This window comes from Rhinoderma darwinii, chromosome 10 (assembly GCF_050947455.1).
Source record: "Rhinoderma darwinii isolate aRhiDar2 chromosome 10, aRhiDar2.hap1, whole genome shotgun sequence".
NCBI classification, from domain to species: domain Eukaryota; kingdom Metazoa; phylum Chordata; class Amphibia; order Anura; family Rhinodermatidae; genus Rhinoderma; species Rhinoderma darwinii.
Window position 1 is genome coordinate 24,238,474 of NC_134696.1, and position 19,062 is coordinate 24,257,535.

Here is a 19,062-nt window from a genome sequence, read left to right on the forward strand (position 1 = left end):
GCAGAAAAAAGAAAAAGCAGCACGTCCTTTCTTGCCGCGGTTCCGCCTCTGACCTCCCATCGAAATAAATGGGAGGCAGAAAATGCATTTTTCCCTGCGTTTTTTGTCTGCTGTCCTCAATCGCAGCGGGCAAAAAACGCAGCAAAAAACGCAGCAAGATAGTGTGGGCAGGGCAAAATCTGCCTCAAAATTCTTTAAGGAATATTGAGGCAGATTTTTTCGGCCTGCAAAATACTCTGTGTGAACAGGACCATACATAAACAGCACTTTGACACACTTTACTCACCATGTCAGAAGAGCTGCTCCCACTCCAGTCCTCTTCAGGCGATGTCTTCGGTCCAGACGTCGTCCTTCACCTCCAGGCTCCAGAAAATGGCGGGGATCGTAGAACTGCCGCCGCGCAAGAACTAGACTCCTCCCCCTCTCCTTACGCAGCTACGCTCTGGAGAAGGAGGCGGAGTCGGACGAGGAGGAGGTCGAGGAGGCGGAGTCGGAGGTGGAGTCTGACGAGGAGGCGGAGGAGGACAAGGAGGACGAGGAGGAGTGGGAGGCGGGCCAGCAGGTAAGTAACAGTGCGCCGCTGTCCCTGTGTGGCTGTCCTTCCCCGTCGATGTACTTGTGTTGCTCCCTCTCGGCGGCGCGCCTGGTCGTTCGCACGTGGGCGCGCGCTTGCGATCGTGCGCGCTCGTACGCGCGCAAGCAGTGGTGTTTCGCGGCGCGGCGGCGGTGATGAGAGGGGGGCCCGCAGCAGCTCACGACATTGTTTTGGTGAAAAGAACAGGCCCCATTGCAGGGGCTTGTTTTTTTCTACCAAAAGCAAGTCGCGGCAGTTGCCGGGCTCCCCTTTCAATTAAGTTTGGCCGGGCCCCCTACAGTACTACCCCTAATACCCCCCTGATGGCGGCCCTGCATACGACCGTAGCCATGTGCACGGCCGTGATTTTAGGGTCGGCCAGCCTAGGAGTACAAAAAGAAACAAATGTGCCTGAGGCACACTGAAGACCAATTTCCCAGCTGCTAACTGATATTATTAAAAAGTAACTTTTATTATTTCATTTAAAGATGTCCATAGGGACAAAAGAATAAACACGAACAATTAAAAATTGTAGCCAAAGTTGCATTTGCACACGCTCTATTTTTCCTCTATCTGCATGTATTGCCAAATAGAGTATGGAGTGTTCAGATTGCAGGGTGTCAGACCAGCAGCTGCAGACTGCCGGGCTATATGCAGGGAGCCGGGATTGTCACTCCCTTTAAAGACTTTGATCATAGTTATATACAACGCTTGGAGTCCCTGCCTCTCCGTGAAACTACTGTCCCGTACTGAAAACATGATTACAGTACGGGACAGTTGTCCGGCAGCGACGTAAAGGAATATTTTGACTACAGGCAATTATGGAATATCCCCCTCTTAGACCTCACCTATTGGGAGAAGACATATAAGAGGAGACGAAGTGCAGAGTTGTGTAGGTTTTGCAGTTCTAGTCTATGGTGTTGTGGGAACAACGGCCATAGACAGTGGCGGATTAAGTAGATCATAGGCGCTGGGCTGTCCCATAAACTTGGGCCCATCTTCCCCACCGCCACTCTGCCATGTCTATAGTAAACACCCCCTTTCTGTGCGAGCATTAACAAATAGGTGTTACGATTCCCCTTGTCAAAGGGCTGTGTCCCTACATACTGACAGTCTCCAACCATCGCTGTCGTTCTCTTTTCTTCTCCATCTGACACAGACCGCTATGGCGACTTCTGATGATGAGACATCTTTGATCCACCAATGCCCAGGCCAATACATTAAAGGGGTTGTCTGGGCACGGACCGATTTTTTTTTTAATGAATTTTTTTATACTGATCACCTATGCAGGTGCCCGCACAACCCCTTTTACTTAGATTAATAATTTCGGACCACAGACTAGATCATAGAATACATACAGTCCCCAGACCAGACCCCGTAAATAAATACAGACCCCAGAACAAGCACCGGAAATAAATACAGACCTCGGACTAAACCCCTAAATGCAGACCCCAGACCTGACCACCTACACTAATAATGACCCCAGACCTGACTCCCTTAAGTAATACAGACCCCCTAAACTAAAAGAGACCCCAGACCCCTAAATACAGACCCCTAAACTAATACAGACCCCAGACCAGGCCCCCTAAATACAGACCCCATAAACTAATAGACCCCAGACCAGACCCCTAAATACAGACCCAAGACCTCCTAATACAGACCCCAGACCCCTTAAACTAATACAGACCCCAGACCCCCTAAATATACAGACCCAATGCCCCTTAAACGAATACAGACCCCCTACATACAGACCCCAGACCTCCTAAATACAGACCCTAGACCAGACCCCCTAAATACAGACCCCAGACCAGAACCCCTAAATACAGACCCCAGACCAGACCCCCTAAATACAGTCCCCAGACCTCTTACAGACCCCAGACCAGACCCCCTAATTACATAGCCCCAAACCGGACCCCCTAAATACAGACCCCAGACCAGACACCCTAAATACAGACCCCAGAACAGACCCCCTAAATACATATCAGTCATAGTATGTGATCGGTGGTGGTCCGATACCTGGGCCCGCACCATTCAGCTGTTCCAGCTGCCTCTGGACATTGTCTCTTATGCAGCATTCAGTGTGGGAAGCAGATGGCCCCGACCACTGTATTGCGGCCGTTCTGCAGTACTGTAGCTTTGCTCCTATTCACTTGAACAGTAATGCAGCATGGCCCCTATACTGTGACTGGAACCAACTGCTTCCGGCACAGAGATCCAGAGACAGCCGGAGCAGCAGATCGGTGCGGGGTCCGGGTGTCAAACCCCCAATGATAATATACTGATGACCTATCCTGTGGTTAGGTCATCAATATGAAAAACCGCCCTTGCCCGGACTCCCCTTTAAAGGCAACATCTTCTCGGAAAATAGGACTTGACCAAATACATGTAGGATCAAACCTTCGTCCCCAATATATTGTCAACAGGTGGTAGACTCCATAGACTCCAGCTTAAAGGGGTATTTCCATCTTAGCAAGTGATGACATATCCTAAAATACGAGTCATCACTTCATGATTGGTGGGGTCCGATCTCTGTGACTCCCGCTGATCCGTGGACTGAGGGTCACAGGCCCTTTTGCAGATTTTCAGCATAGCGTGGGAACTGCAGCACAGCCACATTTAAGAGAAATCTTTCATTCTGTGGGGGTCCTGGCGATTGGGGAAATTAAATATATTGCATTGCATACGTAGTTGATAGTGTGTGTCAAATTAGGCAACACATATTGTATATTTTTGAGGGAAGCGTTAAGTCATCATTGATTGGGTTTGACCTGAAGAACATAGTGTAATGGAAGGAATCCCCTGTGGAAGAACATGACTGGTCTACACAACTTGTATATGAGAAAAATGTATAAAAAAGTTTTTAATTTTTTTATAAAATATTTGGGGTTCACAGACTTCAGGGCTACTGTACTGCATACAATCCGGCAAATATTACATGTATTAACTGTAATCGGAGGACACATTTTTATTTTTGATAGATCTAAGAAGTGTTTTTAGAACTTCCTCTATGGAGAACCACGTGGTCGTACTGAATGTTAATATCTTATTTGTGGAGGCTGGACCGGACGGCAAAGGAGGGACGCGTCAGCATGACAACGGCCAGGGCAAGTATGAAGGTTCTTTGTTTTTTTTTGATAGAGCAGAAGAACAGAAACTCAAACGCACATGTGAACAGGCCCTTATTTGCCTTGGACACCCCCTACTTATATGCCCTTTAATCTATACTCCTTTTATTACTTTAGTGCAGTTTTTTGCTTATTGAATACTACACCTCCTATTTATTGTGTTTTGTGTATGTAACATCTAAAAAGTGAGTCCTCTAGCATATAAGTGAGTCAGATAATAAGTTCTTCCATTTAACATCAATATTCCTGTATCGGATCCCTGTGATGTCTCATAGTCCATGAGTGCCTTTAAGTCTTGGTCAAGAGTCCAGCGCAATTGTGGAGGCAGGAGGCGCATCAGTGGTTGTAACCGGTGCATTCAAATATGTAGATTGATAGATGACCACGGTCTAAAACAAACATAAACATAAATAAATGTATGTATACAATTCTAATACAACTTCAATTCCAAAACGGTCCGGGATTGCGGTCATTGCCGGCCGCAGATAGCCACCCACATTTGCAGGCCGTGCTCACATATAAAGTATAGGAGCACGGTCCGTGAAAAGCAAACAATAGGACAATAAAGTATCTCTATCTATCTATCTATCTATCTATCTATCTATCTATCTATCTATCTATCTATCTATCTATCTATCTATCTATCTATCTATCTATCTATCTATCTATCGGGGAAGCGCTGTGTGACACTATATAGAAGGGGGAGGCGCTGTTTGGCACTATATACAAGGGGAAAGCGCTGTGTGACACTATATACAAAGGGCGGAGCACTGTGAGACACTATACAAGGGGGAGTGCTGTGTGGCACTATATACGAGGGCGGAAGCGCTGTGTGGCACTATATACAAGGGGGGAAGCGCTGTGTGATACTATATATACGAGGGGGGAGTGCTATGTGGCACTATATACAAGGGGGGAGCAGTGTGTGCCACTATTTACAAGGGGGGCTGTGTGTGGCGCTGTCTACAGGGGGGCTTGTATCAAAACAGCTGATCGCTGCAGCAATAAAAAGAAGGCAGGAGTCTTGCTGCGGTGTTCTCACTGGGATCGATGCCGGCACGGGAGTGGACCAGTCCAGTCACCTGACCTGTCATCTGACCTCAGGTGGAGCAATCTACAGGGGGGCTGTGTGTGGAGCCATCTACAGGGGGGGCTGTGTGTGGAGCCATCTACAGGGGGGGCTGTGTGTGGAGCCATCTACAGGGGGGCTGTGTGTGGAGCCATCTACAGGGGGGCTGTGTGTGGAGCCATCTACAGGGGGGCTGTGTGTGGAGCCATCTACAGGGGGGCTGTGTGTGGAGCCATCTACAGGGGGGCTGTGTGTGGAGCCATCTACAGGGGGGCTGTGTGTGGAGCCATCTACAGGGGGGCTGTGTGTGGAGCCATCTACAGGGGGGCTGTGTGTGGAGCCATCTACAGGGGGGCTTTGTGTGGAGCCATCTACAGGGGGGCTGTGTGTGGCGCCATCTACAGGGGGGCTGTGTGTGGAGCCATCTACAGGGGGCTGTGTGTGGCGCTATCTACAGGGGGGCTGTGTCTGGAGCTATGTACAGGGGGGCTGTGTCTGGCGCCATGTACAGGGGGGGCTGTGTGTGGAGCCATCTACAGGGGGGCTGTGTCTGGCGCGATCTACAGGGGGGCTGTGTGTGGAACTATCTACAGGGGGCTGTGTGTGGCGCTATCTACAGGGGGCTGTGTGTGGTGCTATCTACAGGGGGCTGTGTCTGGAGCTATGTACAGGGAGGCTGTGTCTGGCGCTATGTACAGGGGGGCTGTGTCTGGCGCTATGTACAGGGGACTGTGTGTGGAGCAATCTACAGGGGGGCTGTGTGTGGAGCAATCTACAGGGGGGCTGTGTGTGGAGCTATCTACAGGGGGGCTGTAACTGGAGCTATCTACAGGGGGGCTGTGTCTGGTGCTATGTATAGGGGGCTGTGTGTGGAGCAATCTACAGGGGGGCTCTGGTGGATGATTTTTCCATTGACCGGTAGCAGAGTTACACAACTGGAAAAAAAAAATCCCCATCATGTAACTCTGCTACCTGTCAATTGAAAAGTCATCAACCACCGGGTCTCCCTCTTGACTTTCATTGTTCTCAGCCTTTTGGTTTGTCCTGCTGCTGCTGCCGTGATGAGCAAATGTTATACCCAAGATAGGAAAAGTAACATAAAGACGATATAACCGGATCCATAATATCTGCGATATCCAGACAGTGAGAATGTGCGCTTGTTATTTGCAGACGAATCTGGCCGTGATTTGATGTGTTGATGCAGGATATTGGGCGTGGTTAGGGGCGTGGCTTAAAATTTCCCTCTTCCGAATTCAAAAGTTGGGAGGTATGCTTTGTGTAGCTCTGTCTGGGTGTGATGCTATCTACAGGTGATCTGTGCTATCTATAGGGGGGGGGGGGTGTGGCGCTATTTACATGTGCGTTTGTGGCACTATCTACAGGGGGATGTGTGTGGCGCTATATACATGAGGGGGAGCGGCTCTATCTACAGGGGGCACTGTGTATGAAGTGCTTTACTTTACAGTGTGTGAAACAATTATATTCAGGGGTGCAGTGTATGGTGCTATTATATTTAGGGGCACAGTGTGTGGCACCATGATAATTTTATCTTCGTTTATAGGTGTGAAAATGTTGCAAAAGTGAAGAGCCGAAGACCCCTGAGTGGCAAATTCTGCAGAAATAGGTCATGGCCGGGAGAAGTCGTCATGATGTCTGGACCGGATGGAGAAGAAAAGAGGAAAAAAAACTACTAGCATCTAAAACGTCGTCACCTGTGAGTCACTAGATTTATAGAGAATCTGTCACCTCTCCTGACATGTCTGTTATAGGAAATCCTTTTATTTCACATAACGTCTTTATGCAGTCCAGGACTGATAGACAAATTGGTGTCACTATTCCCCTTGTCAGGAGGATGTGTCACTACACAGTGTGATACTGTCAGGGATGGTTGGAGACTGTCAGTATGTAGGGACACAGACCTTTGACAAGGGGAATCTTAACACCCATATGTTAATGTTTGCACAAAAAGGTCGTGTTAACAATAGTTACTGCGCGGCAGGGCGGGGGTGGAGAAGGGGGGCCCAAGTTTGGGTAACAGCCCAGGGCCTATGGTCTACTTAATCCGCCACTGGTCACCATCTTGTCCTGTTTGGTACTTGAATCACTGTTTTTACTCTTAGTTTAAAGACCATATGAATTAGATATTGCCCATGTGGTAAGGGCCCATAGATTATTATCGAATTAAATAAATTTTAAGACTAGCAACTCACCATTTCATGGTAAGATGATCGGCAGGCAGTTTTGCACCCAAACACTGATGTGGATATGGTGATGCAAAACATTAGTACGGTAAGTAAAAACAAGAACACCATGATACCACCTAAGCAATCCTGAAACAGAAAAAAAAATATTGTTAAATTTTTTTTTAAAAAAAGAGGAAAATTAAAATAGGAGGTGCAGAGGTAAAATTTGCACCTGCGCCCTGGTGTCTAAGGGGTCTAAAGAACCATATTATATTTATAAAGGGATGCCAGTATTGTAAATGACACATGGTAGGTGGGGGTCCCTGATACAGCTTTTGCATTGGGTCCCAAACGCGTCAAGCTATAGGAATAGACACAACAGAATCATGGGTGTAACTACCAGGTCTAGCAGCTGTTATGGGATCCAGCAGTCATGGGACCACTCAAATCAGAAGTGAGTGGCGTTTCATGTATTGAACTTTCATGCTATTAAAGGTCGTTGTGGTTTTACTACACATGCGTTAATGAAGGTGTCAACTTAGTGTCTGTAGATGAATCCCTCAGGTCAGAAGACGCTCTACATTACTTTTAAATTCATCAGAAAAGGACTCCAGGAAAACGCACCATCTAACATCCAGCTCATGTACAAGAATAAAGAATATGGGGTCTTAATGGGTAATAAAGAAGTTGATAAGATTGGCAATGGTAATTTAATGCAGTCTTGTGACCTCACAATAATTCGGGTATATGCCCCAACGGCTGATGTAGATAGAGAAGATATTAAAAAGGTTCATGAAGTCCATTGTGAAATTAAAGAGATTTTCTGGTTTAAAGGGGTTGTCTGGGGGGGGGGGGGGGGGGTTTCCATACTGATGACCTATTTACAGGTTAGGTCATCAATATATGATCGGTGGGGGTCTGATATTTGGACCCCCGCACCAATCAGCTGTTCCGGCTCCCTCCGGGCACCAGAATGCCGAAAGCAGATGGTTCCGTACATGGTTTAGTGGCCGTGCTTGGTTACTGCAGTTCTGCTCCTATTCACAGTACTGCAGCTCAGCCGCTATACTGTGACTAGAGCAATCCGCTTCCGGCACCAATCACTGCCTAACGTCTGATGCCCGGAGGCAGCCGGAACAGCTGATCGGTGCGGGGTCCAGGGGTCGGACCCCCACCGATCATATACTTATGACCCATCCTGTGAAAAGGTCATCAGTATGATAAACTGCCCCGTGCGTGGACAACCCCTTTAATGTTTATAAAATGTAATCTCTGTATAAATGAAAAGTTCTACAACTTTCTATTACCCTCTACGTTTCTATTCCTGACCAATTTGCTGTCAGTAAATGAGAATACACAAATAGGCCCTGTTCGCACTGTTTTTTTGGCCGCCGTTTATGCCGTGGAAACCGCTGCAAAAAACGTCCGATTTCAATGGGAGGTGGATGCGTTTTTTTACCGCGAGCAAAAAAAAAACGCTCGCCGGAAAAAGAAGCGATATGCCCTATGTTGAGGTGTTTTCCCGCCTCAAAACCCCCATTGAAATCAATGGGAGACGCGTTTTTGCCGCGTTATTTTTGCCCCGATTTTTGACTCGTTCATGTGTGGTTATTTCATCTTTCTATTGAAGAGTTGGCTAAAAACAAAAGCCTCAAAAAAAACGCGGCAAAAAAACGTGTAAAAAATCAGGGCAGAAACGCGTGTGGTGCAAAACCACTTAAAAAAAACCGGAGCTGATTTTTCCAGGCAGAATTTTCTGCCTGCAAAAAACGTTGTGTGAACGGGGCCTTACAGCCTTGCATATACCTAGTCCTGCTCTTAGCTGAGAAGGGGATACAATTGTATCCAGTCCAGGCAATGCTCTGTGAAGCTGTACCTATCTCTGTAGTAGTTTGCTACATTGTATCGGTCTGGAATCCAGGCTGTCTAGACTGGATACAATTGTATCCCCTTCTCAGCTAAGAGCAGGACTAGCTATGCACAGGGTTTGCTGCCTCTGAATGTAAACAATAGTGTTCCCATTCACTGACCGCAAACAAAAATCAATAAACTGGTGAGGAATTGCAACACAAAGTGTATTAGAAAGTTGTAGAACTTTTCATTTATATAGAGATTAAGCTTTGATTATATAAAACCGGAAATCCTCTTTGATAGGGATAACAATAGGAAATTTTGCCGGTGGAATGCCGATTAGACGGGAAGATATGCAATTGGATAATATGGTCTTTGAAACAGAAATGTAGTCGGACAGATACTAATCCGCAGCTTTGAATACAATGACCCCCTTCCCTATCAATACATTCATGAAGGAAAACCTCTTCACCAAGACATTATAATTTGGAATCATAGAGACTACAGTGAAACATCTCTTTGAGAAGACCACCCTGATCTGGCCCAAACTTTCTATTATGGATTTTTAATTCCCTTATATCTTATTTATATTAGTCTTCTCATTGGATGTTACAGAGGACCCCCCCCCCTAGAAGACCCTTATTCACTGCAAATATGGGTGGTCATCTCAAAGAGTTATCGCTATGCATTTTCTTATACATAGAAGATCTCAATGATACTTGGAAATACTATGCCTGAAGAGCAATGTGGAACAGATGATGAACGTCTAACGTGGAAATTAAGTGAGATATTAAATACGAAAACATATTCACTTCCATGCATGTGATCGCGCATTAAAAAAAACACCAAGGATTCTTCCTTTTGAACTCGTTTTAGACGTGTTCCATCATAGTTTTTTTTTATTTAAATAGGTTTGAAATTCTGTCCTGATTCATTTACTAATTTGGCTTTACATGGCCTGAAGGTTTGTTTTTCCTGATAGAGTGCTCTAAATTTGCTGTATAGATATATAGGCTACCACTAGAGGGAGCGTGGGAGTTTACTGCATACACTTTATACATTGTAATCAATAAAAGAACAGTATGCAGTAAGCGCTTGAGCTCCCTCTAGTGGTGGCTACAGGCAGGGAAAATGTATAATTTCAATCTATGTCTTTGTATCATAAAAATGGAGCGCTGATGGCTATAAATGACAAGATGATAAATGGTGGACATTCACTTTAAGGTAGCATGATCATTTAGGAAAAGAAAGGCATGAAATAAATGGAAAATTTACCTTTGGGTTAAATGCTCCCGTGCATTCTGTATTTGGTTTATAATATGCACAAAACAAATTGGAATAATGGAGATAAACTGGTGAAGGAAAAACGGTTATGATTAGTAATATTGCAATACAAGCACCAGCAGTACTGAAGATGTTCATCACCAAACTTGACTTGACCTGGAAAAAAAAATTAACAATCATTAGATAAATGAGAAATTGGAAACTGTAGGATAACTTCACCTAAAAGCGAATATGTCCCTATAAACAACTGTGGAAAAAAAATCTATGTGTCCCAGGAGATCAGCCATTCCCCTCAGCTCTTTTTACCAACTAAGATCTGTCTGTAAGGCCTTATTCACACGAACGTGTTTAACGTCCATGATCCGCGAGTGAAAATCACGCGTGTCGCACGGACCTATGTTAGTCAATGGGCCCGTTCAGACATTCCGTGATTTTCATGCAGCGTGTGTCCGCTGCGTAAAACTCACGACATGTCCTATACTTGGCCGTTTTTCGCACATAATGCACCCATCGAAGTCAATGGGTGCGTGAAAATCACACGCAGCACACGGAAGCACTTCCGTGTGTCGCGCGTGATTCGCGCAACAGTAGATAAAGAAATGAAGGAAAAAATAAAAGCACTTCCTTCATTTCTTTTTCTAAACATCAAAACCGCGTTTCATAAGGATGGCATATGCGTGAAAATCACGCAGCAAACACTTATAACACACGGAACTGCAACGCGCAAAATACGCAGCGTTTTTTGCGCGCACAAAACGCACACGTTCATGTGAATAAGGCCTAAGACTGCTGGACTTCAAAATGGAGCCCTCCCCCACAGCTCTGTCTGCACTAGGAACAGGATGACTTTTAGGGTTTGCCAAACTGGGCAAATGCCTAGGGTTCCAGTTTCCTAGGATCCCCCTAGGGTTAGGAACTGCAATAGCAACAGAAGAGTGGAGCAGAAAAACAATTCAACCACACTGTAGTGCTGTTAATGCTTTCTTAATTCTGTAACCCTCCACTTTTCAATGTCTTAAGGGGGTCAAGGGAACATAGTTCTTCTAATAGGTGGGGTCCCAGAGGTAGTATATTTCATAAATAAGCGGCAAAACCTCTTTTGAAGCATATGGACATCATAGAGGGGTGTCTGCAAAAGCAGCTGCGCTCCTGCAGACTTGTCCTATCCATGAATTACATGGGTGGCCTTTCATGAACGGTCGACATGTAATGCAATGCTTCCTCTGTATGGCCGGATGAGGCTTACATTGCCTGTTCCCGAGGGTTAGAGAAGCCAGACCCACAGTGATCCACTTTCTCACGCGGCCGCTTCTATTTCAAAAGGGGTTGTCTTTATACAAGACAACACCTTCAATGATGAGCCCAGTAACCCTTTATGTGCATAAAAATGTGAAGAAATGTTATGAATAACTGGAGTCATCCCATTTGTTAAGGTCTCACTCAACATTTCAAATTTAACGGGGTTGTCCAGGCACCCGGACCTCGTACGATCAGCTGTTTCGGCTGTCTCCAGACACCGGATGTCTGCCGGAAGCAGATGCCTTTGACCACTGTATAAGGCCATGCTGCAGCTCGGTCGCTATACAATGTATGGAGCCATCTGCTTCCAACACCAACCCCTGCATAACATCTGGTGCCCAGAGGCAGCCGAAACAGATGATCGTACGAGATCCGGGTGTCGGACCCCCACCGATCATATACTGATGACCTGTGAATAGGTCATCAGTGGGAAAAACCGCCCCGGTGCCTGGACAACCCCATTAACCTAATTTTCTTTATATTTTGTAAAAATTTTCTTACCTTCCCTATTGTTGGTTTTACTGAAGCAGCCAGTGATAGTGATCCCGAAACAATATACTAAAATATGAAGTAAAAAACAGCACAGATCAACAGCACATTTGGTTTATGTAACTGTACAGTGATAAAAAGGCGGGGCTATGACAACCGTGCATTAATTTCCATGGACGAGTTGTACTTTTTCATTCCACTATTTAATGTACCATATAATGTACTGGGAAGCTTAACGGGGATTTTGTGGGGTGAAATGGTAAAAAAAACTATTTTTTGGGGTTTTTAATTTTTATGGCGTTCACTGAGCGGTAAAAACTTCATGTTAATGTAACTTTATCTGTGGGTCAATAGTCAATACGATTCCAGTGAAACCAAATTTGTAACGTTTTTTTAAATCTTTTACAAAAGAAAAACAATCTTAACAAAAATGACAGCGTTCACTGTGTGGGATAAATAATGTTATACTGTATTAGTATGGACTTTTAAGTAGGCGGCAATTTCAATCATGTTTTTTTATTATTATTCTTTACATTACTTTAGGGGAATAATGGGAAAAGGTTTCTTTTTGAATTAGACTTTTTTTTTCCTATACTACAAAAAACTTGTTTAACTCATTTTATACTCTTTAGGCCTGATTTACACGAGCGTGTGCGTTTTGCGTGCGCAAAAAATGCTGCGTTTTGCGCGCGCAAAAGGCATTTGACAGCTCCGTGTGTCATCCGTGTATGATGCGCGGCTGCGTGATTTTCGCGCAGCCGCCATCATAGAGATGAGGCTAGTCGACGCCCGTCACTGTCCAAGGTGCTGAAAGAGCTAACTGATCGGCAGTAACTCTTTCAGCACCCTCGACAGTGAGTTCCGATCACAATATACACCAACCTGTGAATCAAAAAAAGACGTTCATACTTACCATGAACTTCCTGCTTCCTTCAGTCCGGTCTCCCGGCCGTTGCCTTGGTGACGCGTCCCTCTCTTGTCATCCGGCCCCACCTCCCAGGATGACGCGGCAGTCCATGAGACCGCTGCAGCCTGTGATTGGCTGCAGGCTGTGCTTGGCCTGTGATTGGCTGCAGCTGTCACTTGGACTGAATTGTCATCCCGGGAGGTCAGACTGGAGGAAGAAGCCGGGAGTTCTCGGTAAGTCAGAACTTCTTTTTTTTTTACACGTTCATGTATATTGTGATCGGAAGTCACTGTCCATGGTGCTGAACCAGTTTAACTCTTTCAGCACCGTGGACAATGACTGTCTCCTGCCGTCGCGTACCCGAACATTTTTTGCCGGGTTCGGTCAAAACGAGTTCGGCCGTACCCGGTGAAGTTCGGTGCGCTCATCTCTAATTTGACACTCCGTTTGGATGTTTGTAAACAGAAAAGCACGTGGTGCTTTTCTGTTTACATTCATCCTTTTGACAGCTCTTGCGCGAATCACGCAGTTCGCACGGAACTTCAATGGGTGCGTAAGGAACTTCAATGGGTGCGTAAGGAACTTCAATGGGTTCGCACGGAACTTCAATGGGTTCGCACGGAACTTCAATGGGTGCGTGATGCGCGAAAAACGCACGATTATAGAACATGTCGTGAGTTTTACGCAACGCACTCGCGCTGCGCAAAATTCACGCATCGTCTACACTGCCCCATAGACTAATATAGGTGTGTACGACACGCGTGAAAAGCACGCGCGTCGCACGCGCGTATATTACGCTCGTGTAAATGAGGCCTAAGTCCCACTAGGGGAATTGAACAAGCGATTGTTAGAGCGCAGATACAATGAACTGCAAGGTTATGTTCACACAGGGCGGATACGCTGCATAAAAACAAACAGCGTATCCGCTCTAGCGTGCTGAAGAGAATTCTGTACAAAAAAAACACCAAATTGTGGAGAAGTTTTTCGGCTGGAATGTCCGCTGCGAAAATCATGCAATGGAAAAAAAATGGATACTTCCCATGGCAACGCGTCCCTCCGAACTCCTGACGTTTTGCAGTCCTGGGATGACGTTTCATCCCGTGTGACCACTGCAGCCGGTGATTGGCTGCAGCGGTCACATAGGATGAAACGTCATCCTAGGAGGCCGGTCTGAGCGAAGAAACACAGAATTCTGGGTGAGTATAAGATTTTTTTTTTCTGAGTTACGCAACGTCTGCTATTTGTTGCGGGTTTCACCCCCCCCCCCATTGAATTCAATAGGGAAAACCTGCAAAAAAGAAACAGCGTTTCCGCAAATGCAATTGACATGCTGCGGATTAAAAAAACAAGCGTTTTTTTCTGCTTATCATTTATGCAGTGTGTGGATGAGATTTGTTCCAATCTCATCCACTTTGCTGCTACTGTATTATGCTGCGAATTTTCCGGAACGCACGCTTTGTGTTGCGGAAAATCCGCAGCATTTACGCCCTGTTTAAACTTATCCCAATACTTGTGTATTGGAGTGTATTATGCTTTTTGCCAGCTCCTATTAAGACCTGCCTCTGGCTCAGCGGAGCCAAAGGAGTGACAGAGGCCTCCCCCTGTGTCTTCGGTCTTAGATGCCGTGGCATCTAAGTCGTTAAATGGCTGGGATTGGAGATATCTCTGATTCAGGACCGTTCGTGCGAGATATCAGCTGTATTACACAGTTGACACCTGCAGCATATGGAACGGGTTAAGAAGGGAGGAAACCTCCAGCTCACCAGTTTGATGCGTCTCCAGACTCTCCGCTCGGATCCCCGCTACGGCTGGCGGTATGCAATAGAAAAAATGGAAGAAATGACCCAGCGCTGAGTCGTACTTTGAGTTTAAAAAGGAAGCAGTATTCCCACCTTTATTGGGGTGTTAAAATTAAAATTGAAAGGAGACGCAGTCCCAAGACATGTGTAGATAGTAGGCGGTTTGCCCTGGCCTACGCGTTTCGAGCACGTACTGTGCTCTTACTCATAAAAAAGAATTGCCATGAGTAAGAGCACAGTACGTGCTCGAAATGCGTAGGCCAGGGCAAACCGCCTACTATCTACACATGTCTTGGTACTGCGTCTCCTTTCAGGCCTTCCGACTATGTGTATAGTTATGTCAGATTTCGGGAAGGGGTTTATTACATGAACATATACAATCTAGAGGGATGGATTTAAGAAGAGATGATCCTTCTTATGTTGGGCTGCTATAGATAGAATAGGAACACTCTAAGCCAAACTGATTCATTGTGTTGAGCGGGCAAGATTAAAGTGCCCCCATCCCAGCTGGTGCTCCCATCCCACCGGCCACGTACACGAGTGGATACTGTGCAAGTCAAGCCAGTGACTTTAATGGAGAGAGCCATGTGTATTCAGGATTAATTTTTCTTGGTTAAATAGGATTTCCGAGCACCATCTGGGAACTGTCATTAGGAGTTGGTATTCCCAGAGATAAGCAGTGGACCCATACTACCCATAGAAATAGTAACGACTAGGGCCATAACTAGAAAATACTGTGTCCGATGGCAATTGAATACCAAGTATGGGTAACTCCAGTTATATAAGGTGGGAGCCCGTCAGGTCTCAGGCTAAAATTAGCCAGGGGCCTACAAGGTGACTATCGGGGCAGCGAGGCTCCCTTTCACCACCGGGTTCTCCAGATCAGGTTCTGATTTTAACAGATTTTTTAACAGATTTTAACCTTGGTCAGGAGGATGGGTAGTGGAGGCCACCTGCTTCCCCAAGGTGGCAGAGGCCCTGGGTATGTATCCCATGTGCCCTCCCTATAATCAGGCACCAGCGTTATGCCTAATGCAGGGCCTGAGAGGAAGGGGCATGATACAGGGATTCAAAGGACACCAATGAGCGAGTCCCTGTGTCATGCTCCGCCCTCAGACCAGCACTGGGCAACATAATGCGTCAACTTTTTCCAGAGTATAAAGATGTATTTACCACATATACAAAAAAAGGGCAGAGAAGGGAAATTGAGCAGTTTATTTAATTCTTTCTTTCCTTTCTTTCTATGCTGTGCACAATGAATATGTTTGACAATCCAAGAAGTTTAATATCAGACTTCGATATAAATGATCTTACCAATAAACCAGACCATAAGAGCACACCGGTGTCTAAGACAATTTTAAAGTAGTCAAACATCGACCCAACCGAAATCGTAAGCGTGATGCCAAATGTGATAAAAAGGATTCCTACAAATATTTGAACAGTCTGCAAAATAAGAAAAATACATGTTATCTATACTAATATAACGGGTGATAATAAGTTACTACGACCAATGGCTACAGGGCTCACCATCCAAGAGGGCACAAACCCAGGGCCCACTGGGTATATCAATGTAAAATTTAAAAGACCTAAGCCAACCAACAGTGTCTATGTGCAATGGAAGCAGACTATAGGCAAATGGAGAAATCCGCAGCGTTTGCGGCAAATCCGCATAAAAATCTACATGTAGCCACTGTGCTGCCCCATTTAGTATCGTTTTTTTTAATTAAATCAGTAAGTACCAGTGAAACAGACCTAAAAGGAGGCGGGATTTATGCAAATATCGCCAAAAGTGGGCGTTTCTGTGATTTGTGGGCGTTACTGAGTGGATTGGGGGTGGTGACTACAATGTCTCGGTGGATTCAAATGTTGCGAGGCACGCACAATAAAATTTCATAAGACATATATTAAGATGAATGCAACTTACTCCAAGAACTTCAGGTTCTCCACTGTAAAATGCGGCCAGTGGTTTGGGCATACTGGATGGAGAATAATGGGACTGCTCTTCTGGTGCATTCACCGGATCATTTTGAGCCCTCGCTTGTGAGATAATAACTAAGCCTCCTCCGTCTGTTTTGAGTGTAGACATGGCTCTGTAACAACAAGAGACAACATTGGCTTAATGGGAGCGATCAAGACACGTTCTACAACAGAGCTTCTCAGTCTTTGCACTGATGCCTTACTAGCCAGAACATATTGATGACTGGGCACCACCATTGTTCATACAAACATTCTTAAAAATTACCACAATTTATCTTATGCCACCTACAGGTAGCTACTCTGTAGGTCAATGTCCGACCCATTAAAGAGCCTTGAAACATGACCAGGGATATCAGCCAACCAGAGACACCCATTTATAGACAGCGTGTTCTATAGATGAGCAAGAATCAACCTTCTGGAGGAAAGCTAATTACGTATTTTTTTTCCCAGGGAGCATTGCCTGTAAGACTCCCTACACCAACTCTGCAAAGAGAACCAGCACCCCCCAAGAGCTCAATGTATTAACAATGTGTCTCCTGAACCCACAATAACATTAAAAAAAGCACAAAATGGGTCTGTTCTGTTGCTAAACCAGAGACTGGTGCAACCATAGAAAGGACTGTGTAGCTTATAATCACTTCTATCAATACGGTCAGCTGTGCCTCACCAAAACTGGGGAGGGGAGGGGCAGGAAGCACTGTTCTATAAGAAAGGTTCTAAAATACATTTTCAACAAGACACCTACTGAATGACACCCAATATGTAACACCTACTGCAAGACACCGGCTACAAGACACCTACTAGAAGAAACCTATTATACAACACCTACTACAAGACACCGGCTACAAGACACCGGCTGAAAGACACCTACTAGAAGAAACCTATTATACAACACCTACTACAAGACACCGGCTACAAGACACCGGCTGAAAGACACCTACTAGAAGAAACCTATTGTACAACACCTACTACAAGACACCTACTAGAAGAAACCTACTATACAACACCTACTACAAGAAAACCAGACACCTACAACAACACACCTACTGAAATATACCTACTACAAGACACCTAGTAGAAGTAACCTATTATACAACACCTACTACAGGACACCGGCTGCAAGACACCTACTAGAAGAAACCTATTATACACCTACTACAAGACACAGCTACAAGACACCTACTAGCAGAAACCTATTTTACAACACCTACTACAAGACACCTACTATATGACACCGGCTGAAAGACACCGGCTAGAAGAAACCTATTATACAACACCTACTACAAGAAACCGGCTGAAAGACACCTACTAGAGGAAACCTATTATGCAACACCTACTGCAATACACCGGCTGAAAGACACCTACTAGAAGAAACCTACTATACAACACATACTACAAGACACGGCTACGAGAAAACCGGCCACAAGACACCTACAACAGCACACCTACTGCAAGATACCTACTACAAGACACCGACTACAAGACACCTACTAGAAGAAACCTATTATACAACACGTACTACATGGACACCGGCTGCAAGACACCGGCTGCAAGATAACTGCTACAAGACACCTACAACAACACACCTACTACTAGACATCTTCTACAAGACATTTTCTACAAGATATCTACTGCAAGACACCTATTACAGTACAAGACATGTTCTACAAGACACCTACTATAAGACACCTAATATAAGACACAGTCTTTAGCCATTTTTTCAGCAGATTTGATCAGTATTTTAAAGTCAAAATCAGCCGTGGATTAAATAAAGAGAAGTCTAAATATTGACATATTATTTGCCCCGTGTTTAGGATCCAGTCCTGGTTTTAGCTTCAAAATACTGATGCAAAATACTGACCAAATCTGCAATGTGTAAAGGAGGCTTTTTGTTATGTTTACTGATAATTCCAAACATTTGATCCTTTTTAAGTTTTTTCTCAGTTTTCCTACATTACACAACAGAAATATAACTCCATCTCATATGGTTCTAAACATTGGTCCTTAGATAATACCTTCTGATCTGCCAAATCTTTTTCCGTAACGTCTCCTGAATTTGTTCAGTGGATATCCTGTTTACAGGAGTGGCATGCAAGTCATGTGACTCTTTTACATGGAGGAGATTTCTGGGCAATGTGCCAGTTGAGCAAAACAAAAATCCCTAGGGAAAATCTGTAGAGGAAATATAGTACAGAATCATTCACACCACCTAATAGTTGAAGGCTTTTCCGGTTTTATATAAATAAATCTTAATCTCTGTATTAATTAAAAGTTGTACAACTATCAAATATACTTCCTCTTTATTCCTCACCATTTTCAAGATATTAGCTTGCTGTCAGTGAATGAGAACACCCTTGTTCACAGTCATGGCAGCAATCCTTGTACATAACTAGTCCCAGTAGCGTAGCTAGCAGGGGGGCGGTGGCACCAGGCCCACTGAGATGGTCTGGCCCACCGTGACCACCCGCGCCTGCCGCTCCTGCTCCCCGCGCCGCAGCCATGCCA

At 45.1% G+C, this 19,062-nt stretch overlaps 1 protein-coding gene across 1 annotated transcript; it reads right to left on the bottom strand.

The window, feature by feature from the left end:
- Positions 1 to 3,419: 3,419 nt before the first annotated feature.
- LOC142662549 (membrane-spanning 4-domains subfamily A member 4A-like) lies at positions 3,420 to 18,666 on the bottom strand. The gene is made up of 7 exons (XM_075840762.1): positions 18,573 to 18,666; positions 16,505 to 16,670; positions 15,895 to 16,023; positions 11,887 to 11,943; positions 10,078 to 10,242; positions 6,979 to 7,098; positions 3,420 to 4,088 (listed from the first exon to the last, which is right to left on the bottom strand). The coding sequence occupies exons 2-7, from the start codon at positions 16,664 to 16,666 to the stop codon at positions 3,999 to 4,001; spliced, it is 723 nt and encodes a 240-aa protein (XP_075696877.1). The 5' UTR covers positions 16,667 to 16,670; positions 18,573 to 18,666; the 3' UTR covers positions 3,420 to 3,998.
- Positions 18,667 to 19,062: the final 396 nt, after the last annotated feature.

Excerpts from the sequence above, each read along its gene's own strand:
- LOC142662549 (XM_075840762.1), bottom strand. The coding sequence starts at position 16,666 with ATGTCTACACTCAAAACAGACGGAGGAGGCTTAGTTATTATCTCACAA. Across the intron at positions 11,944-15,894 it reads TCTTATGGTCTGGTTTATTG|TATATTGTTTCGGGATCACT; the intron begins GTAAGATCATTT and ends TTCATATTTTAG. Across the intron at positions 4,089-6,978 it reads GATCATCTTACCATGAAATG|ACCGTGGTCATCTATCAATC; the intron begins GTGAGTTGCTAG and ends TGTTTGTTTTAG.